The 27543-nt window shown below is 40.5% G+C and overlaps 1 protein-coding gene across 4 annotated transcripts in view; it reads right to left on the bottom strand.

Moving 5' to 3' along the window:
* The window catches only part of PHACTR1 (phosphatase and actin regulator 1), a 418901-nt gene that overhangs the window by 283370 nt on the left and 107988 nt on the right, over window positions 1-27543 (bottom strand). For 2 of the 4 annotated variants that reach the window (XM_054018763.1, XM_054018761.1), the window contains exon 3: window positions 13023-13091. The exons of the other annotated variants lie outside the window; for them this stretch is intronic. In XM_054018763.1, coding sequence (XP_053874738.1) covers window positions 13023-13091 — 69 coding nt within the window. The remainder of the gene's footprint in view (window positions 1-13022; window positions 13092-27543) is intronic. 4 annotated transcript variants of the gene reach the window in all.

A 27543-nucleotide genomic window follows, 5' to 3' on the forward strand; every position in this document is an offset into this window, starting at 1 on the left:
TCTCTATATGAAAAATATTGAATTTACTGTATTTGAGAGTCAGATGGAGAGAGATGATGGAAAGGAAGATCAGCTCCTTTCTGTCAAACAGGGTGAGCTAAGAGATCATGGCTATGGAAAAAAAAATTGGTTTTCATGTTTATGGTGAATCAAAATGACTAGGGTCTGATCACCAGGGTTCATACTCCTGCCTCCAGTTCAAATTTTGCATGGAGTTTTGGGTTTCAACTGTAACTGATTGGGGCTATCTTGACCTGAAGTCAATGGAAATTTTGCCACTAATTTAGTGGGAGCAGGATTGAGCCCTTAATGAGTTAAGGAAAGGATTTTGTCTTTCTTATAGTCAGAGAACAATTGCATCAGCTGTGCTCCCTGTTTATGCAAGCAAGGTACAATGCTATAATTTATTAAGCTATTATAATTTCAAAACTGTTTGTTGATTCTGAGCATCAACAGTTTGTGAAAGAAAAAATCCAATATGAAATAGCATTTTGTTTTTTGCATTATTTTGGCTGGCCTAAAAGTAAACAGGGCTGGAATTAGGTCAGGGCTGAACCTTTGTTTGCCCAGTGCATCCCATGGTGGTAGATCAGACAGTAAAAATGAAGGCCCCTAAGCCTGGCATTAGAAACTCAATATTAAAAGTAGCTTTGTATTTTCAAAATTAATGTGTGGTCTAATTTAACAATCAACAAGCCTCAGCCAGGAAGTTTTGATCTAGCTGTGAGCATCCCCAAAGTTCAATGGGCCTCATATCTGGTGTACTCATTTGGACCCATCTGAAATTTAACATCACCTCTGTCATTGCATTATTTGAAGATGACCATCAGCATTTCAGAGCAAATCAAAAAACTTGAGAGAGGAACACGTAGCACACAATTCCCTGTTTAAAATGTACCATTATTTTGTATGTAAGTACCCTTTTCCTCCCTATCATGCAGCGTATGCATATTAAAAGGGTCACTTTGTTTAAGTTTAAAAGCAGCTTTTAGTTAGGAGAAGCCTCCTGGAAATATTGCTTGCAACCCAAGAACAGGATGACTTTATGTGAGCCGTCAGTCTGTGCATGAGAACACTTATGAAATGCATCCAAAACATGTCTTGGTTAGTTAAGCTAGAATATCTCCCTCTCCATTCCTTCCAATAAAAAACAAACAAAGAGGGCTTATTAAATAGAGATGTCATAGTACATTATATTTTAACTCAGCACCCTGGGTTTATTTGTTGATAGGCTGCCAGCCTTGGAGCTGTGATTTCAGTACTGAGATAAGCCCTCATGCTGGAAGGCTAATAGTTTTCTCCATGGGGGGTTATTTGAGAACAAGATATGCAATTTTTATGGGGGGTGAGATCCAACTTGGGGGTCTAGCAACCATAACAGTGCCTATCAGATTTTTTTTTTTTTTTGTTCCACAATAGGAAGCAGTGGCCCATATCATTTTATATTCCATTTAAAATTATACTGAAATAAAAAGCTGCAATACCAGTATTAATTATTCATAAAAATCTGGAGTGGATTTAAGCCTCAGGAATAGAAGAACTTGATTACCTGCAATCGCAGGTTCATATCCAAGTAGAATGAACTCAACCCTTTGTTCCATTTCATGCAGTTTACTAGGGGGCTTATTCTCTTCTTCCTTTCACTGGTGTGAATGAGGACTGGCTCCCGTGAAGTTAATGGAATTACACTGGTGCAAAACTAGTGAGAGAAAAAGAATCTGGCCCTGTGTATGCGTCTTTTAGAGAAGAGCTGGAACACCGAGATCCTCTCTACTCTGTATGAAGAGTAAGGATCCCGTGACTCTTTATGTAAGAGGAAGGACAGCAGTATCCTAAGGCAACACATCCCCTTCTCCACTGTCATGCCCTGTAACATGTGCTTGTAGTGTCCTCCCCTCCTCCACAGAAGCAGTTACAGTTTAACTGTCCTGGGATTCTTTAGATTGAAAGGCGCTATTATTCAAATATTTCACAGTTTGTCTGAATCTTAAGTTTGCTCAGCAAAACATCACTCCAGGGTTGAAAACTTGATTACAAATTTTGTTAGCAACTCTGACATCTAATGCCTGACGCTCTTCTCAAGAAAATTCCAACGGGGGGCGGGGAGTGGGGGGGTAGAGAGTTTTCCTTGACTAAACATTATGGCCCTCAGCCTGCATTTTAGTTTGTACAAGCAAATTAGAGAGCCTGCCACTGGAGTGAGACAGCTGAACTCCCCCGTGGATCACAATGCAGAATCTTGTTGTTGAATATGGTCATTGATCATGATTCCCTTTTGCTGAAATTAGGTGATTACCAGTATCTGGGGAGTTGGTACAAGAAAAGTGAATTTCTTGGGATGTTGTTAAAAATCAGGGGAACTTATTCACCAAACAGAGAGAAGGAAGCCAGAAAAAAAAAATCTTGATATTTATAGGATAGGGTGTAATTTAAAACTTCAAAGCCAAAAACTGTACTTATATTCTATTTGAAAAACAAGTTTTCAGATAAGGGGGCTTTTTTGATCAGAGAAAGTATGTAGTCTGCAACTGAAAGAGTCCTCTAGTTATTTAAAAATGAAAATTGCATGGATTAACTACCTAAGCAAATACATTCATCAACAGTTCGGGAATCTGGAAGAGATTATCGTACAGATGATAGAGCATAAAATTCTCATATAAAGCTTTTACACCCTAGCGCACAAATCTTAAAGGCCATGCCAGCAAAGGATGAAAGGATTATTCTTTATTATCTGCCCTGTTTGGGTGTGAGGCATAGAGTCTGGTTGTGGGGAACAGTGTATACTTGACATTGCTGCTTCTGCATTATTGATAATGCTGGTCATCAACTAGGATCCAAAAATGGCCCTCTGAGCTGGGGAGACAGGCTAATGGATCAGCAGCAAGACAGCCAGCTTGATACAAGCATGGGAAAGTCAAAGTGAAGATTACATCAGAGAGACTTTGCAAACAATCTTAAAAATAAGAACCTCTCCTCCCATCCCCAGAAGGATGCAAAGAGGGACGAGAGAATGAGAGCGGGAGAATGAGAGAGAAACTAAGAGAAAAACAGGGAGGCAGGGAGTTAAACACAGAGAAGAGAATCTATTCCACCTGCACAATAAAAGGGAGAGGCAGTCCAGCCAACAATACATAGCAATTGCCATATTGGATCAGATCAGTGGCCCATCTAGCCTGTCTCCAAGAGTGGTCATTAAGAGCTGCTTCACAGGGAATTGCAAGGAAGTGTGCATTTCTTATAGTTATTTCTCATTTGTATTGCATTAGCGATTACAGGATTTGAATCTCATTGTGCTGTTCACTGTATTCATGTATAGCAAACACTGTTCTGGGCCCAAAGTGCTTACAATCTTAAGTAAGAAGATGAACAACAGATGGGTATAAAAGATAGACAGTGGAAAGAATATGGGAACAGTGAGATCATTACTAACAGTGTTCTTAACAGAGGCCATTGCACACCAGTTGCCTCACAATTATCCAGTGTTTTGTGGGCATTACAGCAAAGACAAATTTTAAGGAGAGTTTTGAAGGAAGATAATGTAGTGGCTTTACAGCTCCTTGCTGGGAGCTCCTCCAATGAATAAGGGCAGCAGAGAAGAAAGCACAAAGGTGTCTGATGAAAAACTGGACTAACAGGTGATAAAGGCAGCATTATTTACAGAGCTGGGATGGAGTTGATAGCTCAGTACCATATCAGAGGGTGGATCTAAGCCAGGAAAGGCCTTAAAAATTAAGATAAATTGTTTGAGAAGGATGAGCCAGGGCAAAGCTGCAAAGGGGTATGTGTGAGAGAGACATGGTCAAGGCAATCAGCCAGGTAAATTGTCTTTGCAACCGTTTTTTGAACAGATAGAAGGAATTTGTCATGGTCAGCAGTCCAGAGATGTCTGAACCACAGTTTTACCTGCATGGGCAAAAAGGAAAGGCCAGATGAGAAAGATGTTGTGTAGAAAGGAATAGCATGATTCAGACGTGGCCTGGCTGTGTGGGTCTAGAACAGGGGTAGGCAACCCATGTGGCACATGTGCCAAAGGAGGCACGTGAGCTGATTTTCAGCGACACTCAGACTGCCCGGGTCCTGGCCACTGGTCCGGGGGGCTCTGCATTTTAATTTAATTTTAAATGAAGCTTCTTAAACATTTTAAAAACCTTATTTACTTTACGTACAATAATAGTTTAGTTATATAATATAGAGTTATAGAAAGAGACCTTCTAAAAACGTTAAAATGTATTACTGGCACACAAAACCTTAAATTAGAGTGAAAAAATGAAGACTCGGCACACCGCTTCTGAAAGGTTGCTGACCCCTGCTCTAGAGAGAGGGATGAGTCAAAGGGGACAGTGGAAGCTGTGTTTACAAATGAGATTGCCCAGAAATAGGGCATAGAGGGAGAAGGAGGAGCAGCCCTGTGGGATCCACACTGTGAGCTGGAGCAGGAATGAGGAGTAGTTATAGGATCTCCTGGTGCCAGGGAAAGTTTATCCCTAACCCCCTGAATTAAAGATTGGTTTATGCCCCTTACAGAACCCTGGGAGTTCTTTGTTTTAATCTTTGCTATTGTAGGTTTAGGGAGGGCAGCTTGACCCAGAGAGGGCCACGAGGTTTGATTCCTCCATACATCAGGAAGCTTTGCTGGGCCATAATAGCTTTGCTGTAGACGAGGACATTTATAATTAAAATCTTAGCACATCCCTGTAAAAGACTCCCATGTGATTATTTTTAATGGAAGGATTTTTGAGCTTTTTTCCCCCCATCTGCTTCTAGAAAATGCAGTCCCATTATTCTCACTAATTATCTGAGAACTTGTTGCAATGCTCTCTTTGTTTCCTGTCTGAAAAAAACCCAGGGACTTGCATGGAGTCAGCCTGTCAAGTTCCCCTCTCATAATTCCAGCATGCGATGATAACAACCTGTGAGGGGCACTGCCCATGTCAATGTATGATTAGTGATTGGCAGCCACTATGTGTCTGGCTGACTTCACCTTTAAATAAGGTGATTTAACGAGCTTTGTATTACACTGCATAAGCTCTATAAATCATCTTAAGTTGGTCTGAGCTGGATGTACATCTACCAGCCTCATTATGTCCAGGCTAATGAATTAATTAAATAGACACCCTCTTTTTTTGTTATCTGACTTATTTCAAGTGGATGAAACTGTTTGATACCATTAACTAAAGTGACAATAGCTTCCTCTCTCCCCCACCCCATGAATGCTGGGTTATGGTGACACTACAGTGTGGTCCAATGGATAGTGTCCAAGACAGAGTCAGGAGCCCCAGTTCTGTTCTCTGTTCTCACTGACTCGCTGTGTGGCCTTGGGAAAGACATTGCGTCTCTGCTTCTCCTCTGTAAAACAGGAATAATGCTTTGTAAAGAGCACTGAGACCTAGAGACGAAAAGTGCTGGTGATTCTGCCATTAAAGCTGAACCCATTTCTATTGCAAGCCTGATTAGAAAACCCTCCCTTCTCTTCTTTATTATTATAATATGTTGAATATCTCCTGGTTAGTGTGAGGCAAGTTTGGGGGGAACGTAGCGTGGAAAGGGAGGTTTCAAATGATAGGACTTCAGGGGGGGAATAGTGACCTTTCACTTTTCAAAAATTTCACCTTCGTAACTCAGAAATGACATTGTCAATAGAGGTCAAAATAATGCTAATAGTCAGGCCTCATGGAAAAAACTCATACATTGGGTCACTAGTAGGAACATTGACTAACATTTTAAAAATTATTCAAAGTCAAATTCTTTAATGTTAGGAGGACATATATTCCATGGCAATTGTAGTATCCCTGTTAAATCCTGTGACAATTAAAAAGCTCCACCCTATCTATGCTTACATTAAAAAAAATTCTTTGTGAGGAGAAACTACAAAATGTAAATCCATTATTAGAGCTTTTCGTGACTGGGATTTTTGCTTTAAAACACATAAGAAAATTCACAGATCATCCACCCATTCTTCCCAGCACTACTCTCTTTTGCCATGCTTATCCCAAGCTGGACAGAGTGTGTATGGGGGATTTCATATCCCCAGTGGTGATTCCTCAACACCAAGGGAAAAATGAAGTACTGTATTTTCTGGCGTATAAGACTACTTTTTAACCCAGGAAAATCTTCTCAAAAGTCGGGGGTCGTCTTATACGCCGGGTGTCGCCTTATAGGGCGGGTGCTGAAACTTCCGAGCCGGACTGGAGAATCTGCGGTCGCCGCATATGGTGGGGGGAGCTCAAAAACGGCCGCATCCCTGCCCGATGACGAGGTGAGGGGGCGCCTCACCGGGAAGGTGTAAGTGAAGGGCGGAGCAAGCTGCAGGCGTCCGGGACGCCGGGGGTATGGAAAAAAGAGAGCGGCGCTGTGCCCAGAAAAACACGCCTCTTTCACCCGTCTGGCCCGCCCTTGTATCCTATTACCATACCTCCTTCTCTGCCTCTCAGATCTCGCTCCTGAGGACTGCAGTGAAGCGGCGCAGGCGCGCATGTGCGAGATCTGAGAGGCAGAGAAGGAGGTAATAGGATACAAGGGCGGGCCAGATGGGTGAAAGAGGCGTGTTTGCGCTACCGCTCTGATAGTCTTGGAGACAGGGAGGGCTGGGCAGGCAGGGAGAGCTGACCAATCCAAGCAGGCTTTGTATACAACAACCAGCCAATCGCCGGTAAGGTACATCGCTTACCATTGGCTTTAGAGTGAATTAGGAAAAGTTTAATCCACTTGCACTGTTTTATGTTTACATGTTTGATGACAAACAGCCTTATGTTTATAAGTGACAGTTTTCCTGCTAAGTACCTGCATGTCATAAGCATTTGAATTAAAATTACCATATTGAAATCAAATATGATGTTTTTTTAATTTTTTTTTGGTGTGCATTGGAAGAGGGGTAGTCTTATATGGCGAGTATATCCCAAACTCTATATTTTAACTGGAAAAGTTGGGGGTCGTCTTATACGCCCAGTCGTCTTATACGCCGGAAAATACGGTAATATAGCTTGTGGCTAAAGATACAAAACTACTGTTGTTTCTGTGACTATCCTGGTAAATGTTCTTCCCTGCTGACCATTGAAGACTAGAAATTTTGAATGCACTACCATGTTAAACCTATTAGGGATGAGGTGGCAGCTCACATCACTGGACCCCAGCAAGGAACTCCAACTATATTTAAGGAGATAAGGTGGCATGAATGTCAGATTTTATGGCTTTTGGGACAGACCCGGCCTATTCGTATATAAACTTACATAGAATGATCCAAGATTCATTTAGTTTTAGAACATGGTTAAAACAAATATAGTAATTAAAAATTACAAATATTTGCTTGGGGAATCTGCTCGTGGTATAAGGTGTCAGTTTTGCCTACCCACTTTTAGAGGCTCCACACTTCAGGATACAATGGTGAGCATAAAGTATTAAAATGGGCCTCTTCAGATGATGATGGTGGTACTTGTAATTTCAATGATGTTTGAAATATGGCTCTGCTCAAACCAGTTACTTGTAACCCCTTGTAATGCCCCAAGAACAACACTGGATGCTTTATGGAAGTTACAAATTCTTCTAACACAACTTCTAACTCTCCCGAATGGTATGACTAAAACACTGTTCTTACTAAGTCAACATGCAAAATCCATTCAACAAGTTTTGAGTTACGAGTAGTTCATCCCCCTCCCACACTTAAAAAAAAAAAAAGGATGAAATTCCCAGATATAAAAGACTTGATTAAGAAAGTCAGTGTTGGGAACATATTGCCAATTAAAACAATGTTTATGGAATGTAACAATCCCACACCACCAACAACCTCTAGACGCTAGAAGATGGTTCCAACATCAGCCTTAACTCTGCTCTTGTATCCTTCCCCATCCTTCACCTATAAACTAGATACTCCTTACCTTACCCCATCTAACATTTATAATATGGGCCACAGATGATTTATAAACACCTTATGCATGCTGACAGATGAACCACTTATCCACCTACTATGTGTGGGCCAGAGACTCAGCCCTCCCACTATGGGTCAGAAACTAAAACACCCTCACAACTGGCAGCTAACTGGCACCCATACAGGCAGGCTCAGTAGGGAGGTTAAGAATACAGCAAATGTGGAGACTGAATGATCCTCTCAATCTTAGAGATGATCCCTCTCATAAACATCACCTAGATAGAGTGAGGACGCTTGCACTACTGTTTTATGGAGAGAGGATTTTAATCTCCAGTGCTAGCAATCTTGTAGCTTGTGTGCATGCTACATTCACACAAAAGCTGTACGACTTCAAATCAAAATGTTCTCCTTTATTACTGCAGTAGAAAATTCCACAGTCTTTTTTAATCCTAATGAGCCTTTACATTTTTACAGAAAAATTTTGAAGATGGTGTGGGGGAAGAAAAAAAAAATCATGTATTTTGCTTGTCAGGGTTCGGTGTGGGCCCACTGCATATGCTATATTTATTTCTTCAGAGAACCTTACATTTGACACAATATTTGGTAATGAGCTACCGCATGGAATAATTCTAGCCATACAAATGACAAAGGGTGGGCGTATTGGGGAAGATGAAGTGCACTGCGAGAGTGCTACAGGTATTGTACCAGTTAGACTCCCTACAGAAAAATAGGAATAAATAGGAGGAATGGAAGAGAAAACGCTCTCAGGTGGGTATTTTATAGCTAAGGTCCACAAAAAGTAACACAATTATTGGAAACAGTATTTGCTGTGAAAATATTACATTTAAAGCAGTTTACATGCAGATTGTTCATTCAGTTTTTTGTTCTGTTAGTACATACTGGAGTGCTAGTTTTTGTATTGTGTTGGTGTCAGCCGCTAGGGGCTAGAAGTCTAAAAACATATATCAGCATTACTTTAGGAATGCAATCTAAGATCAGGCAAAGCTGGTGAGGGCAAGTATCAAGTTACTAGTGTGGGAATGACCATACAAATGAGATGAGGCAATGTTGTTCAGGGTCTGACTATGGTAATGTTTATGGCGAGCATGTTCAGTGTGAAGCCAATATTTTCAGCATCTGGAGCAGACTCAGTGCTAATACAATGCTGTGCTGCCTTCTCCTGACAGACCTGACTGCTTACTGAGCATTATACAACTCACCTGATTTCAGATTGCGTCATGTAAGCAAATGTTAGTGCATACAAATGTTAGGTTGAAGTTCACAAATCTCTAGAAAGGGAGTGGGATCTTTCCTTGCCGCCCCATAACTTCCTGCTGCATAACTACACCAGTCCCCTCCCTATCGAGTGCTCTTTTCTGAGCAGGTGGTGGCAGTGGCCTGTGACCTCTTTGAGGCCTCAAGGGACAACTGGCTGACTCCCTCCCATGCACAGAGCCTTCCGGTGGTGACCAGCTGCACCAGTATAATGCAATAGCATTAATACCTAGCCCTTATGGAGCTCAGAAGAGCGGAAGAGTTTTTCTTGATCCTGATATTGCAGAAAGGGGAGGGTAGTAGCCTGAAGGCTAGGAGGAGCAAAGCAAAGACTCACGATGAGGAGAATTTGCCAGACTTTGGAGATCCCAGGATGGGAGGGAGGGAGTCAGTTGTCCTCTTTCCTTGACTACTGTGGTGTCCGTAAGCCACTGTTCACTCGCACCAGAAAGCAGCACTAGATTAGATAGGGATCCAGAATCTTTTAGGGATAAGGAAGAATCTTTAAATATACCCCCACCTTCCATTCCCACTTGTTAGTGCTCAATGGAGAAAAGTCTCAAAGTTATTTTAAGTTGTCAAGATAGCTACAAAATCAGCTGTTTTTGCAGCTATATGCCTTCAAATGGATCTAGTTTGTAGAAACAGCAAAGAACAAACATTTGACACCGACAAACACGTAAGCCGTCTTCTAACATTAAACACTGATGATCAGTGGTGCAAGTACGGTGGTATTGTCCGGTACACCATACCAGTAAGACATTTATAGCTGGTATGGCGTATCAGAAAGACAGAGGAGGAGCCCACCCCCGCCCCGCTCCTTGCCCTTCCATGGAATGCATTTCCTCCATCTGTACAGCAGCCCCATTGGAGAACAGGGCTGGGGGCAGTACAGCAGCCGTGCCGGAGGAGCTGCGGAGGGAACTGCAGCGGGGAAAGAAGCAGAATGCAAGCAGCTCCTCTGGCGCGGCTGCTGTACCGCCCCCAGCCCCACTCCCCGCCCTTCCATGCAGCCGCGTCTCCTGAATCCTCCTGCCTGGCATCTGCACAGCAGAAGAAGTCTCCAGCGCAGCAGGAGGAGGACAGACCCCCTCTCCCCCTCTGGTAACGTGAGATGGATGTGGATCAGGGGCAGGGGATTGGGAGAGGGCGGGGCCCGGGGCCCGGAGGAGTCATGTTGGGGGTCACGTGCCGGCAAGAAATGATTTCTACTTGCACCACTGCTGATGATCTTCCTAAATGCACAGCTTTTACATAGTCATGTGCTCCAATGAACTGATGGCTTTGCACCTTTTATTTTCCAGCATTATTTAAATGCTAACATTGCTGCTAAACTTGCTTTTCCTAGGTTTTTGAGTGACAACCCTATTAACAACCAGATAATCAGCCTCCTTGCCTTAGTAGCTGTTAGATGACTCTGAAAGCTTTTACAACATAAAGCAAATGGAAAGTAAATGGAGAGAAATGCAATTTGCTCAAAAAAGAATTAGTTATTTGATCTAACCTTTCAAAAATTGGCACTTTTGATAGCACAGGTGTATATGATTAGATTATGAAGCATGTTAACTTGGACACAGACTATTGAGGGGAGGAATGACTAAGCTAAATCTCAGAAGACTTAGCTTTCAGTCTAGATAAGAATATAGGAGTCTATTTCAGTCTATTCCTCTTTCTTGGTTCAAGAAAACAGATTGGAAAACATGCAAGAATGTGGCTTGTGTATGTGTGTGAGAGCATGGGAGCTGGATTACCAGTTCTCCTTGTTTGAGTTGAGTGTGAAATAAAACAAGAGAAGTTCTTCTCAGAATATTTTGATACTTTTGCTCCCTCTCCTGATTGGAAACAGTAAGAGAAGCAAAGTAAAGGCTCCTAGGTGCTATCAATCAGTCAATCAGCAAGTAAGCAAGCAAAGTTTTAAAGGGAGAGAAAAGTTCAGTCTCCACATCCATTCTGTCCCTGACCTCGCTATTGAAACTGCCAACTACAGTGACAATTAAAATGTTGGTTTAGGGGAAGAGGATGATGGTCCTCTGGAATGAGACCTTTAATATATCTCAAAACAAGCCCATTGACCAACCATCAAACAATAATGGCCACCAACTTGAGATGACTTAGAACAGACAGCCTAGAGGTGAAAGTCAGCCTTTGTAACACCAAGACTAGACTATTGCAATGTGATTGATATGGAGCTACACACAGAGATGGTTCAGAAAGTGAAGCTAGTGCAGAATGAAGCTAATAACTTATTGAGTAGAGCATCATATCAAGATAACAGACCACCAGTACTTCATAGACTCTACTAGCTGGTTGTTAGTTTCCAGGTGGAATCCAAAGCGTCAGTTTTAACCATTAATGCTATATGTGGTTTAGAACCACACAGCCTGAGAGACTGCTTCTTTCCCTGTGTGGCAATGATACAGCTGGGCCAGGCGAGGGGCTCTGGGATAGTTTCTCTTTGTCCCTCAGTGTCCCCTCGTGACGGGTGCAATATTTGCTGGGACCAGGCATCAGTTTCTGCACAATACTCTTTGGCCTATTCCAGCCACACAGGTGAGCTTGGCTTTCCAGCCAAGCCTACTTTAAAGCACTCAACCCCCTTTGGGGTAACAGTGTCACTTAGTTCAAAGCCAAACAAACAAACAAACATACAAAACAAAACAGTCCAGCGAGGCCCAGCCTTCAGCCCTCACAGGCAGGCTCCTAGCTATAACAGCTTGCCTTCCCACTTAGAGACTGGATCCTTGGCTCTTCTCTAATCAGTCATCCAGGCCAGGCCAGGCCTACCCTCTTTGCAAAGGCTCTAGCAAGCCATAGTCCTCCTATAATCCCTGGACTGGGCCATAGATGCTGGAACTAGGGGTGCTTCCGCACCCCCTGACTTGAAATGGTTTCCATTATATAAAGGGTTTCTGGTTTGGTTCAATGGCTCTCAGTCAGCACCCCCACTATACAAAAATTGTTCCAGAACCCCTGGTCTGAGCCAAGCTCCTTGCCCCACAGAAGAACTGCCTATCTGCTCTCCTTTTCCAACAGCCCTCAACTTCTGGGCTTTCCTCATCTTAAATCTACCACTCAGAACAGGTACATTAGAGTGGGGTTAACTGACCTCAAGGCTGCTCTTTAACCATTTCCTATCTGGTGTGGGGTTTACCCCCTCACTGGCTCAAGATGTAATCACCTTGATTTAAGTGATGGGTGGCTGCTGGCAGGACTTTTTCCTATATGGGTTCTTCATCTCTGTAATTTGCTCTAGTTCTTGGTCCACCAGAGCCCAACTCTGCTAAGCGTCCAGGCCCCTGCAAAAACTCATATTCCCCCCCCACCCCGGAAGGATGAGGAAGGGGGGTGGTTTGAAGAGTTCATGTTGGACAAGGCTTGTTAGGTTTTTGAGGAGGTGGGCAAGCCTGCATAATGTGTGCATTCAACTCGATTATATTGTAAATATTGTTACATTATTTTGATATTGTTTCAAGATCATAAAATGCCTAGATGAATGAATAAGCCCGTATTTGAAACTGAAAAACAAATAAACATACATAACCCTATATCAAATTCCCTATCCATCTCTCTTGCAGCCAACATCATGGTATCTGGGCATTTGTGTCCAGAGCCAAAGACACTATGGAGTCTATTAGTTTCTATTTTACAATGTTTAAGTAAATTTATGCTTCCTTTTAAGAATGAGGAAGACTTTCACAGCATTGAATCTCACACTGTTTATCAATGTAATGGAAACATGTGTCTCTTTCCTGAGTCGTATGATGAGTTAAAGCCTACCACAAATGAAAGCTGATTGGCTGGACAAACCACACAGTACAAGATTTTTGACTTAAATTAGGTGTATCATGCTGCAGGCAATACAAACGATATAATGAATGGAACGCACCTTCATTGAAAGGGGAATGGAGCAGATAACTTAGAAGGTCGTTTCCCATCTCTGCTTCATATGATCTCTCTGAAATCACAGGAAATATTTTTATCATCTTTGTTAATGGTCTGGAAGTTGGAGCAAAAAGCACATTAATTCAATTTGCGGATGGCATTAAACTGGAAGTTGTTGCAAATATCAGTGAGGACAGAGAAATTCTGCAAAGTTACCAACAGCAGTTAGAAATATGGGTAGGAAATGACTCAATGAAATTCATGCTGTAAAAATGCAAATTAATGTAGTACACCTGGGTAAAAATAACCCAACGCACAGAGGAAGAAATCTGGAAAGCAGTAATCCTAAAGGAGACCAGGGTTGACGGTGGGGAGCAAAAAAGGCCGATGTGATTTTGGCCTGTAAAGGCACCACCTGCACAGAGTGGAGGATGATAGTTCCTTTGTGTATGACTCCTTTGAGACTGTACCAGGACTACTGCATTCATTATGGAGCATACCACTACCAGAAAGGCATAGACAAACCAGAGGCAGCTCCGAGATGAACAATGTTTTCAGTTCACAGTGTTAACATGAAGGAAACAAGATTAGATTTTTCTGGGCTATCGTTTGCTAAAATTCCATCCTTGTTGTATAGTAGAATTTAACATATTACACAATAACATTATAATTATCTGTAACACTGACAGACCCTGGTCATCGGCAGGCGGGATCAAAGCTGGGACCTGTGGAGCTTAGTGCATGAGCCCCTACTGCATGAGCTAAAAGCCATATTCCTGTTAAGCTGATTTATTAATCTCTCTCTCTAAGTGGTCTCAGTGCCACTAGATGGGACAGAACACCACACCAGGAGGTGTGTGGGTTACATATACAAGAATGAATAGGGTAATATTGCGCCTGATTAAATCTTCTAGTTAATAGGAGAGATTGCTGTATAGAAAATTAAAAATTCCAACCAAACGGGCCTGTGACAGTTAGTTCTGATTTAAATACACATTTTACTATTGTAAGTTACTAAGATCGTGATCCTGCCAGGAGCTCTGTATGGGCAGAGCCTTGCACCCACACTGAGACCCATTATAGTATCAGGCCTAATTAATTAATTTTCTGTATTTATTAGTATAATATATCAAATTGTTTTTCCACCTACCTTTAATGACCCCTCCCCCCATCCATCCAATGACATCTAATCTAATGCAGCATCATCATTTGTAATTTTGACTAATAATGATAATGATCATTCAGCCAGCTAATTTGCTCCTTCCCTCTCATTTCTTTTTGTTTTTCATTTTCCTTCTATTATATAGCTAACCAAGTATTTATATGGACAATAGGATTAGGCAGGAGGCTGCCTCATTAGTACTTGCCACGGTAGCTTTACTTGAAGTCAGTAAGAAAAAGCCAGGATTGCAGGTTTTGTCAGCCACTGTCCAACAATCAATACTTTTACATGGAGGCAATGAAAATTCATCTCTGGTGGATCTCCATGAACTAGAGTTATGCCAGAAATGAATTTGACCCATTTTGCAACTTCTGCAGTTCCTTTATCTTACATCCTTACTAGAAAGGGGATAGCTCAGTGGTTTGAGCATTGGCCTGCTAAACCCAGGGTTGTGAGTTCAATCCCTGAGGGGGCCACTTTGGGATCTGGTGCAAAAAATCAGTACTTGGTAGGGGGCTGGACTCGATGACCTTGCAAGGTCCCTTCCATCTCTGTGAGATAGGTATATCTCCATATATTATCAGCCTGAGTTAAAGTGGCACCCAAGTGCTAGTACATCTTCTAGCTAGCGCCAATTAACTTGGGTGACACAGTTTGTGTGTGTTGGCAGAATGCAGATTAGGGACAACGTTAGAGTTTGAGTTAACTCTTCAGTGAAGAGTTAGTCTCTACCAGGTTCCTGCCTGTACTGCTGAGGTGAGATTCAGGTATCCCCATAAATTACAAATGGTAAAAAGTCTGAGATCAGGAGGAGTATAAAGAAGGGAAATATTTGTATTTCAGGTAAAGGATTTGGAGAATACTGAAGAATCAAAGTCCTAATGATCCAAATTAATTATGAGGCTATCCAAATAGTCTGTCTGACCCTTGATTTGACATCAACATCTTCTTAAAATGTAGTTTAAAAGCTCTGTGCTGCTTTAGTCTTCTAGAGATCACATATGCAACAATGTCATGTTATGGTATCCCTGGATAGGGGCAGGACACTCAAGTCAATGCAAACGTCTGTCTAGATTTCAGAAGCAAGAGGTCATGGGTTTCTTGGCTCCTCCCCTGCCCCCAGTTGCTCCATCCACGCAATAATACCTGCCTTCCATGATACACATGAATGGAATCATGAACCTCAAAGCTTCTCCACATTGTTTTAGAAATAGCTGGATTCTTCTAATCTTTTTCAGTGCAATAAACACAGATCTGATCACATGCTCTTTCAATGAGAAAAAGGAATGAAACAAAATCAGGTATTTTATCTGGCATATTGTATCGCTACAGCCTCTGTCTTTAAAAGCTTTGAAAACCCTCTTCATCAGGATATCGAATACAGTATGTCACAGTTCTTAAGAAAACAATCACCGAACATTTGACACGTGTTTGTAATCCTGATTCACTAGGTTAGCAATGCCTCATTCTGTTGTTTCCCTGTCTATTCACTCTACAGCTAAATACTCATTATATAGGGTGATCCCAGAGCAGATGAGATGTACATCCAGGACCTCTCCACAATCTTATCAAATCTCCAGCTAAGGTTCAAGATCACACCATAGCAATACAATCAAGCAGAAAAGAGAAAGCATTAGTGAAATACAATATTGTGCAGATAAGCTGAAGAGATAAAAACATGCTGAAATGCTCCAGTGCTCATCACAAAGTTTTATTTGAAGTCAAGGTTGAGTTTGCTCCTTGCAATATTCCTCTTTCTAGAATTTTATTCAGGAAAATAGATGTTCAGTGCTTTTGTATTTTAAAAGTCCTTTACTCACATAATGAATCCTTCTGGGCACAATTCCTAGAACAGTTAAACACAGCTACCATCAGATTTTATATTAAAGAGAAAGTGGGGAGATCATTTAAATATTACTGTCAAACATGACATTTACCCATATTGTTGATTTTACACTCTCTACAGTCTGACAACAGCAAAATTAATATTTGTGGTAGCAATTGACATACTACTTGGATCTCAGGAAGTTAGGTTGTTTGCTGAGAAATTATATGTGCAGTAGTTGTACAAATACAGAAGCAATGGGTTAGACACTCAGTTGATGTAAATCAGTGGAGTTACATTGAAGTCAATGCTGATTTCCACTAGCTAAACATCTGGCTGTATTGCTCCAATTGTCACCTGAGATGCATGTGTGTGGAATTCCCATTTAAGTCTGAGGGGATGACTGGGCCAAATCTGGTTTGTTTGCTACAATTTTAACAAGTTTAACACAATAATGCATAAGATAAATGATGATTATTTTATTGAGAATGGCTAGCAACCTCCCTTCATTAAGTGAGGCAATGATAATGCTATCATTAATTGCATGGCTGCAACCACAAGTGCCATAATCAATCAAGATGCATATGAGTCAGAACCACAAGTGGTGGACCTCTGGGTATGTATAAAACCAGATATAGACTTATTACATACAACCTGTAAATCACAGGCCATTGGGAGACTATGGTTGCTATAATCAAGAATCCTGAATAAACCAACAGAGCCTATCTATATCCTCTCTGCAAAGAACCTGATTTCACCATGATCAAAACTTGCAAAAAAAGGATGACCTATTACAAAGGTTTGCCAAAAAAAAAAAAAAAAAAAAAAAAAAAAATTTACTGTGACATCACAAGTGAATGGGATGTGGATGAAGCTTGAGAGATTATCTTATTTTTACTAAGTCTGAGTCTTAATGCCAGAAACATTTCATATTTTATGTTAAAATTATGGGCCAAAATAATTAATTGTTACATATTTTATCAACACTGACATTTATAAGCACCAAAATCCTAATGGTTTAAAATAGTGCAGACATGAAGAACAAGTGGATAAATTAATACAGAGTTGTTAATATTGCACTATTAAAAATATTGACCAACAACTTCAGGCTTTAGCCGAAAGAATTTCTGACATTTTTAACCTGTAAATGAAAAGTGTGTGTATACATGTGTGTGCGCATGCACACATGTGGGAGAAAGAAATCTGTACTGATGATAGGAACAGCAATTGCCAGAACTGATCAGACCAAAGGTCCATCTTCTCCAGTATATTGTCTCCAACGCTTGCCAGTACCAGATGCTGCATGGCAAGATTTTAAAAATGTATTTCATTTTAACTCAGCATAGGTAATTAGAAATGTGCACTTCTCCACTGCAATCCAGGACTAATTCATTCAATGTTGAGAAATCAATTGGGAGTTGAAAAAGCAGGAAAGCATGTATTCCTTTTCCAATCTAGGAATAAAAATAATGTGGTAGAAGATGAGATCTACTATTTCTAAACACTTGATGGACATGGGAACAGATTTTCAAAGGTATTTAGGCACCTAAAGATGAAGATAGGTGTCTCGTGACTATAGCAACCAGAAAGAATCCACTAACTACAGTTAATGCTTCCTTTGTTTAATGATTCCATTAGTTTTAAATGCAAAGCATGTTTTGATTAACATCCTTTTTTCCCCCCACATACCCTGGAATTTAAGGTAGTTTTATGTAACTAATCAACAATTTTAAAAGGCTGCTTTTGTGCATTTTTAATGAATTCCATTTTTCATCCAAAAACTTTATCAAATCATGACTAAATTATCTTCATCTAATAAACAGGAAATGTGTCATTCACCATTTTCTTATGTAATACTGTACCAATTAAGGATCTGAATAAATATGCTAAGCTATATAATTGCTTAAATAAACATCTATAGATATAGCATATTCTGGTTAGCAAAAAGAAGTACAAAATTTAGTTTAAAGGCTGTATTTAGTTGCAAGCTGACACATTTTAATGGTTATACCAACCACTGAGAATTAAACTTGCTTTAGGAAAATAGCTAAAGTACAAATACAAACCAAGATTAAAATCAATTATTTAAATCAAGGTTTCCTGCTTACTGATTTATATCATGATTAAAATTAGTGATTTAAATCAAACCACTGTGACTGAACATATACGCCTTCTCCCTTGAAGCTATTTTGAAAGAAACATCAGCTTAAAAGTTACAGTGGATTATCAACAAAATAAAATATGAATAGCTAATAACAATAGATCACAATCACAAAGTATCACCACATTTTCTCTGACAATTATTTAAACTAATGTCGTTTCAATTTTTAAAGGCAACTGGGCAGCTTCATCTTTGACATTTTTATACCTACTGCAGGTTCAGAATCTATTCTGTCCACCAGCACTGAGGTTACAGGAAGTTTCTGATGCAAGTTCCAATAAATAATCACAAATAATGTTCGGATAAAGTAGTTCTGATTTGGTCTATATGAGCTGCCAGGGGGATTTACAAAGACACAAAGTGCAGTTAGGTGCCCAGCTCCCACTGAAAGTCAGTGGAAGTTGCTCACCTACCTCCCATGTATACCTTTGAAAATCCTCCTCTGAAACCAACAAGCCACTGAACCTCTGCTTTCCAGAATATACTGTACATAATCCCTGCAGGCAACTTTAATGAAACTGAAGTGTGCAAGCACTGCTGGAATGCTTGACAGATGAAGTGGTAATAATGAACCACCCCCCTTTCCTATGGCAAGATACACAGCCTGCCTTGTCTGCTGGAAGAAAGAATGGAAATAAGACTTTGCCACTGTAATGCACTGGATAATTATACTTGTCAAGAAGGTTCATACTGTTTCAATGCTACTTGCAACTGAACTTGTATTTCTAGTTTTTATCCTGATTTTTCTGGTGCCTCCAATATCAACTCTTTTAAACCACATCAGCCCGGAATGACTCCAGGACTGAGTCCAGATGTGACTTTTTCATTGTTATTGTGGAAAAAATTAGCCTGATTTTTCAAAACCACTATTATGTATGTGTGTGTGTGTGTAATTGCATGACCACAATGGAACCTATTCTGTGATTGTACTAATGATTGTGCACACCCAGATGGGCAGTGATCTCTGTACTTTTATGCAGCAGTGTGCACATAAAGTAGGTACACAGTTGTACACTCACAACTAAAAACCAGGCTGAAACTGGTTTTACTGTTGCAATCTCCTCATTTTTGGAGAGAAAAAAAGTTTCAAAATGTTATTGATTGGGGTTTAGATGGCATGATGGGATGTACAGTGGAAGGAGAGAGAATTTTATAAGCTGCCTATTCATCCCTACTTGGAAAAGATGGATGCAAGAAAAAAAGGTGATTGTTCATTGCCAATGGAATACCTCAGCTATTCAGACTGGACATCAAATGCAGATGAATGATTGTCTTGTACAGAGCTCCAAGTGAGTTAGCAAAAACTTGGTCAAAAGTGGCTTAGGGGAAATAAACCCTTCATCAAGGAACACCTGCTTTTTTTAACCACTGAAAATGAGTTGGAGTGCACTTTGCCCTGGAAGACGACTTTACTGGGGAGGGTTGCTGGGAAGGTAGAAATCACAGTTTTGAACATATTGGGGAACATATTTTGTAGCAAGACCTGGATAATGATTAAGTAACTTCATGACTTAATTTTGGAACTTTTGGGCCAGATCGTCACTTGGTATAAAATGGCTCAGCCCTCTTGCCTTCAATGGAATTGGACCTATTTACACCAGCTGAGGATGTCGCTACTCCCTGCCTTCCTCCTGTTTTCCAAAAATACTAGCTCCCTGATGCGGCTGGGTCATCCATGACTGGAACCAGGCTAGGGGTATTTCATTCTCAATACATCTCCATGCCACTGGCCTGCTCATGCTGATCTTTTAAAAAGCCTTTAAAAGATACAGGCACAATGCACAAAAGCAGATGCCCTATTCCATTATATTATATAATATAAAATATATTCCATCATATTTTCTTACACTACTCCACCTATGGAGGGATACATCTTTATTTCTTTTGGTGATTGCTTCAAGTAGCAGAATGCTTGGTTTTGTACTTCACAAAGAAGGTCTATTTTAGCCAGCTATGTCTCAAGCTTGTCATTTGTGGCACAGCTTATTCTCACTAGGGTGTCAATCAAACTCTTGAATCCCAGTTAATATAATGCCCTGAGCAAATCTACTGGAGCTACTCAAAAAATGTTGAAAATAACAAGTTTTCACGCCAGGAAAAAGTTTGAAGATGAGCGAAAACTGCATCTCTCACGAATCTAATTGCTAAGTGCCATTAGTCATGATAAACAGTTCTTCAGTCCTTTTATCTCTGGGTTCACACCTGAAATGCAGTCATAAAACTCCCTAAGCTAACATGATCCCACTTTGCTGACTTGAGCTTCATTAGGATCAGAACTAAACTATGCCAGCAAATACAAAGAAACATTTGATGCAGTATGCAGAGCTTATTGTTAAGAAATTCAACCCACATTGAGGAATTGGTGTGCACTCATATTCACAAATAGGAAATGCAAAACAAAGCCATCTGAGCTATACAAAAGCATCTGCCACTGTAAAAGAAATTACTTTAAAGTATCATAGGCACTACAGCCAGGGCCGGCTCCAGGCACCAGCTTACCAAGCAGGTGCTTGGGGCGGCCACTTCGGAGAGGGGCAGCACGTCCAGCTGTTCGGCGGCAATTCGGCGGATGGTCCCTCACTCCTGCTCAGAGCGAAGGACCTCCCGCCGAATTGCCGCCGCAGATCGCGATCGCGGCTTTTTTGTTTTGTTTTGTTTTGTTTTGTTTGGCTGCTTGGGCCGGCCAAAACCCTGAAGCCGGCCCTGACTACAGCAACTCCTTACTTCCATGGCCTCTCTTCAGTAACCATCATCCAGTGCATACTGTCTTGTCATATCTTCATTCTGTTCATTACTGTGTCCTGGGCCCATTGTAACCACTTATTATTCCTTTGTTGTTGTTGTTAAGGGAGAATCTGAAGTGATGTTCACTATTTATTTTAGTCTCTATATTTGTAGTTTTAAAATATCAAAAATAAATTTAAAAGGGATAAGAATCTTTAGAAAAGTCTGATCTTGCTGGCTGGATCCTTTGGGTCAGATCTTCATCTTGGGTAGATCAAGCCCAGTGGAGCTATGCTGATGTGGCTCTTTGTCTTTAGCAGGTCATAAAGAAACAAGTTCCCATCCCACAGCAGCAGCGCTCCTCTATTCGGATAAAATGACCCTTTTACATTGTCATTAGTGACATGATAAATGTGTTGATGAAGGGCAGGGGGTGAGAAGAGACTTACTGTGTGTCATCATTACGATCCCTAGAATGTGCTTTCAACTCTGAATTTAGTACTGTGTCATAGTAACATGAACAACTGACATTCTGGATCAGTGCCAAAGTAGCTACCTAAAAACACTAAACAGTGGCCTAATGAAGATGATGTCATAACTTAATGCTTTTTACTTTTTTTTGTTTGAAATGGCTGAAAGAATAACCTAGATAGAACAGAATCAAATCACTGATCACCAGGGTTAAGGTTCACCCCAAAGTCCCCCTGCCCTGGTCACAGAGATTAAATAATCAGTGGTGGGATGCTGTTCTATGTTTGCCTGCATGCCCAGCCTAAATATGAATTATAAATAATATTAATTTACATTTACAGATAATTTACTTCCTTCTCTAGGACAATGCCAGGCCTAATCTGTGTATTAAAAAAAAAAATCAATCCCAATCTACTAATGGCTTATAAACATAACAGGTAAAATAGATTGCTATTGGAAAATGGGCGTACCGATTTCTTATTAATGAAACTGACTTATAAGATACATCTCTGTCATATACACACTTGTGCAAACATGTAACTGTTACTGTCTGTGTTTATTCTAGGAAAGCCATCACTTTATATACCCAGTAGCCTGCAGGGTTGTGCTGTAGCATCTGCTGGCTCAGTATATTTGATCAAATTTTAGTGCAATACATGTCAAGTGAAGAGAGCACCTTGGGGTGTTCAGAGGCATACTAAAAATGACTTGTACCTTCTTGTTGCTGTGGGTTTTGAACTATAGCATCCTCAGACTGTTAGAACAAAGTCTCATGCCATGCTAACATGTTTACCCAATACATGCTGGGATTTTTTCCCCTTCTTGCAGCAAATATGGGAGATCTTAAAACTGTTAGTTTATTTATGGAAAAACAATGGGTTGATCGAGCAGATGTACAATGGCATTTCATATGTTCTCACCCTCGGGAATCTGAAGGGCTGGTCATGCTGAGTGCCAAAAGCAATAGCTAGTTTAGGAGAGTTCTGACGACATTCTCCCCTGGGAACATTTTTAGGAATGAAACAAAAATCGTGAATTGTTTCCTACTTTGAAACATTTTTTTTAATGTTCAAAAAGCTGTCTGTTTACTTTTGTTTGATTTATATTATATTTTAAAAGCTTTTCAATTGAAAATACAACAGACTACATTGCCTTAAGAGCAAAACAATATGTAACTATATCCTGTAACTCTGTCACCACAATCTGACCAGCTGTGAGGCGAAAAGAGAATAAACCCTTTCCTTTTGATTCTGCTGGTTTTAAAGTTCTGATTACAAAGAGCAGTGCTCACAAGCACCCCGCACAATCTGGCTGAGTGCTGATATTAGCTGTTTTGGTCACAAAGTCTGATGCAGTTGCACAGGCATCATTAGACTGGGGAAGAAATGTGATGGTACTTTACTAAAGCTCCTATACAAATCACACCATCTAGTCCTACAACCTCATGGATAATTTTTCTGTATATTCCATTTATGAGAAGGCTGATTTAATTCAGGACCGACTGCTAATAAAACGGAGAGGCAGATTTTCCTAGAAGCCGGGGGGCATTTAAATTCAAGAAGAGGGAACGTCATTTTTATTGTTTCAACAAAGAGGGCTTCATATTGAAGATTCCTACACTGAACAAACTTTATATGAAGTATTAGTTACCGCCAGCTTTCCGGTAATTTTTCAGGCCTTTATCCATTGATTTCTTGTCTTACATGTAATCTTATTTATTCCTTTCATTAATATTTATTATTATTTGTATTATTGTAGCACCTATGGGCCCAAGTCCCAGACTAGGACCCCGTTATTATAGGCACTGTACAAAACCAGTATTCCATTTCTGCTTTTGATATTAAATTTTTTCAAGTTCAGTGCTTTAGCTAGAAGACCAAATTCTGCTCTCAGTTACATCAGTGTAAACCCAGAGAAACTCAATGGCACTTATAAGTCAATGCAGTTACTGCAACTGTAAGCTCTTCCAGGCAGGAACTGTCTTTTTATGTATTTGTACAGTGCCAAACAGTGGGGGTCTGCTCCATCACGGAGCACCTACGTCTATTGCAATAGAAATAATAAATACTACTACTACCTTGGATTTACACCAACCTAACTGCAAGCAGAGTTTGAACTAGAGGGCTTGATTCTATGCTAAGTTACACCGCCATTAATCAGGAGTAACTCCCTGTACTGCAAATTCCAGTCTGAAACTAAGGAGATTTAAAATCTTATGAATTTTATGCCACATTTTGGATTCTTTTTATTTGTCTTTTAGGTTTTGAGCCTTTAGAGTGCATGATTTCAATCTTGTCTCTGCAGCCACTAGGGCTAGAAACATTTTTTTTTTAAAATGAAAGCTGAGAGACTCTCAAATGCAGGAGTTGGTCCTTTTAGAAAAACTCCAACTATCACTAGACACATGATAAAATCATGAGAGTTGGGCAACACTGAACTCCAAAGAAGTCAATGCAGTGACTCTAGCGTCACATGAGTAAGCAAGACACAGTCAATCCCACAGTCTCTAACTATATCAAGTGTCTGTATCAGTCTACAATATCAAAAGCCTTTCCAGCTCTTTGCTATGTACCCAGCTGCTGTGTGGGTAAGTTCATTTCCTTTGCTTGGCAATTTGTATTGTGCTGGGAATTTGCAACCTAGCAAACCAGCTTCAAAGTTGCAGATATGGGTATGTTTAACAAACATCTTACTTAGTTAGCATTATGGATACAGGTCTCCAGAGAGGCTTACTTTGATGGGGCATTCAGAAATGACATTTCCACCTGTCAGGTCTCCTTTCCGTCATTTGTTAACATTGTCTGTCTGGCACAAACATGCCGAGATACATGCTGAGTTTATATTGTTTCATCCCAGTAGATATTTTCTGTAGATCTGCTTTTGTTTGAGTATTGTACCAGAGGTTCTATAGCTAGCACACACAATCTTCTGGGGTTAAGGGGAAGACTAGCCTGTTCCTCTTCAGCATAAAGGGTTATTGTTGAACACTAACTGTTGCAGAGGTGGGAAACTGTAAATTTTAATCAATTCTATACATTTCTTTTCCAGGCCATATTCTGTCTAGGTAGTAGCATACAGCAAGATAAATGAAAGGTATTCCCTGCTTAACAAAGGAGACAAATTCAAAGCAATACAGGTGTTATGCCAATGAAAATCTACTTAGTAATTTGCAAATTTTTTTTTTTTTTAAAAGAAAGTGACAAAAAAAAAAAAGGCTTTCCTTCATATAAACCCACTTCATTTATAGTGTGGTATAAAAAGGCCAGAGAGCTTAGCCAGTGATGGGCTATCAATATTTTGGCAAGGGTCACCCACAAAATTTTCCCCCTTTATTCAAGATAAACCCTGTGAGTGTATATGGTGCAGAGACAAAGAGCAAGAGGCTAGAAAAAATATTAATTTGTTCCCCATTTAAACAAACATTCTCACAATCAAGACCCAGGATGGTGGCTAACCCATTTGGCAAACAAAATAAGGGGCTCACAGATTGTAAGCTCTTGGAGGGGAAGAGGGAAGGGGGTGATCTCCTATTACGTGTTTGTACAGAGCTAACCCTATGGGGTGCTGATCTGGCTTGTGTCCAAAGTCCTGACTGTAATGCATATATTACATAATACATTAATAATAAATGTGCGGAATATATTTAGACTGCCATTCGCATACCACAGTCAAGATGTCAGAGGATTCTGGAGGTCTCCTTACCTGGGAATATTTTGAAAACACATGGCCTTTTGGAACATGCTGGTCCTTTGCAAAGACAAAGGTTGCTCTTCAGAAGTATTTCTATGAATTTTAGCCCCGTCATCTCTGTCTGGGATGATTTAGCAGTCTCCAGACAGGAGAATGAACTCCATCAGAGCACCCCATCCTCCCTTCAGCTTCCGGACAACATTTTAACAAGGAGCTGCTAGGAGCCCCCCGGACTCCACTCCAGCACACTATCAGCCTTGGTTAGAATCTTAAAATCACAGCCCAGCAATGCTCTAATTTGCCCATTGTTCAGGGTCTCCTGCTTTTTAAAAGTTGGATGCTATTATAGCATTTTTCATAAGCAATGACACTGTAGGTGACCTTGATTCATGGCACATTTAAGGTATCTGACAGCATGGGGGCCAGTTTTCTGTGATTATTTTGCAGAACACAGCTGGAAGTCCATTTTCTCCAGGGTATGTGTGCTGGTTTTTTTTGGCAGGTTTGTGGTGTGTGGAGGGCATACTGGATTTTGTTATTTTTCTAGTACTGTTAATTGTTAATTGTTTCAGACCTGCTAGACCTTTTAATGGTTCTGAGATTCAGCATAGAATTTTTGACAGCATTCCTTCAATGAGTCATTAATTTCATTCAGTTTGCGGTTTCTTTTCCTTCTTTTCGTTTGCACAGTGAAAATGTTGATTTTTCTCTCCTTGCTCTTTTACCATTTTTTCCAGTGATCCTCTCACCCTTTATGATCACAGTTTCTGGAGAACTCTCGGTAGGCATAGTCTTTCTTTCAAAAACTGATGGTGCTTTTTGTGTTTAGTTTTCCTCTGGATTGTAATACGTGAGCTAGTATTATTTTAGTGGGGCAGCACGCCACTCAGGTGTCTATCGATGTGCTTTCAGTTCTTATATTCATTTTCAAACAAACATTCTTCCTCTCTTTGGAAAATGAGCTATTGCCCACCTTCTGTATGTAAGTTTAAATAGGTCCTGTTCCTATAAGGTGTGTAGAATGGCTAATAGCCATTGTAATATCTTTGGATTCATCTAAAACCCAACAGTTTTCTCATACAAACAAGCTTTGTTAACAAACTCCACTTTTGGGGGCTTTGTCAAAGTTCTGGAGCCATCTAGGAATCAAAAGGGCGTGATCAAATATAATACTTGAGGTCTATTTACTGAATCACTTTTGGTTAGCTTATCTCTGGAGACACCAGTAGTACATCTGATGTGGTGGGTGAAAAGTGAACTCTCTCTCCAGAGTATATGTTAAATTTAGGTCTGTCTATACATAGTTTCTTAAGCATTTATGTGGTTATTTTTTTAGGTCAGCCTGGTATATATAAGTGATGCCCTAGTGTTAAAGTCACCTCCTAGAAGCAGGTAGGTTGGCTGCTGGAAGCTAGTTTTGTGATTGTCTTATAAAAGGGGAAATGTCCTGCTTTGGGTCACATGCTGTTGCTAGGATTATTTTAGCTCCCTATCAGTGTCACATACCTCTTCTCACGTCATTTTGCTTCATATTCGTATCAACACAAGACAGTTGCATTGATTTAACTAATTCAGTTTACTGTAAGCTCTTTGGGACAGGGACTGTATTTTTGTTCTGTGTTTGTACAGCACCTAGCACTCTGGTTTCCTGATCGATGGCTGGGGCTCCCAGGCACTACCACAATACACCTCTACCCCGATATAACGCGACCTGATATAACACAAATTCAGATATAACGCGGTAAAGCAGCGCTCTGGTGAGGGGGCGGGGCTGCGCGCTCCCATGGATCAAAGCAAGGTTGATATAACGCGGTTTCACCTATAACGCGGTAAGATTTTTTGGCTTCCGAGGACAGCATTTTATCAGGGTAGAAGTGTACAACTAATAAATAAATGATAATGATCCAAGTTAGCTAACTCTGTATAATTTTCATTTGTAGACCAGGCCAAAGAAGGAAGCAGACCAATCTTCCCTTCATTTATATTTGCAGCTTTCAGGACCAGATCCTGCAATGAGTACAGTGCACACTCAAAACTCACATCACCATCTATGGGAGGTGGACAAGTATAAGGGCTGCAGGACTTGGCTTTAATACACGACATGTCACATCTCCCACTCCTGAAATTAGTGACACTGTTCTACGACTACATCCAGTCTCCTTTCAGTGCTGGGTTTAGTCTCCATTGCAACCCTAGCTGTGACTGCTGCCAATTAACAAGTCTCTCTGGGGGCTGTGTAATACAATGCATTTCCTGTCAGTGCAATCACCGATGATTCAAGAAACCATCAGTAAAGACAACACTAATCGCTAAAGCCACCTGAAACCACGCACACACCTCAGCACCCAAACAGCAGAACACCCACACACTCACAGGCTGCTCACCTCTACCACAATCTTGATCCTGAACTCAGAATTGTTTAGATGGAAATAACAAAATATGGTTAAAATAAAAGTATGCCTTTCAGGAAGATATTTTCTTTCACTGAACTC

This window comes from Malaclemys terrapin, chromosome 2, assembly GCF_027887155.1.
Source record: "Malaclemys terrapin pileata isolate rMalTer1 chromosome 2, rMalTer1.hap1, whole genome shotgun sequence".
Lineage (NCBI taxonomy): Eukaryota > Metazoa > Chordata > Testudines > Emydidae > Malaclemys > Malaclemys terrapin.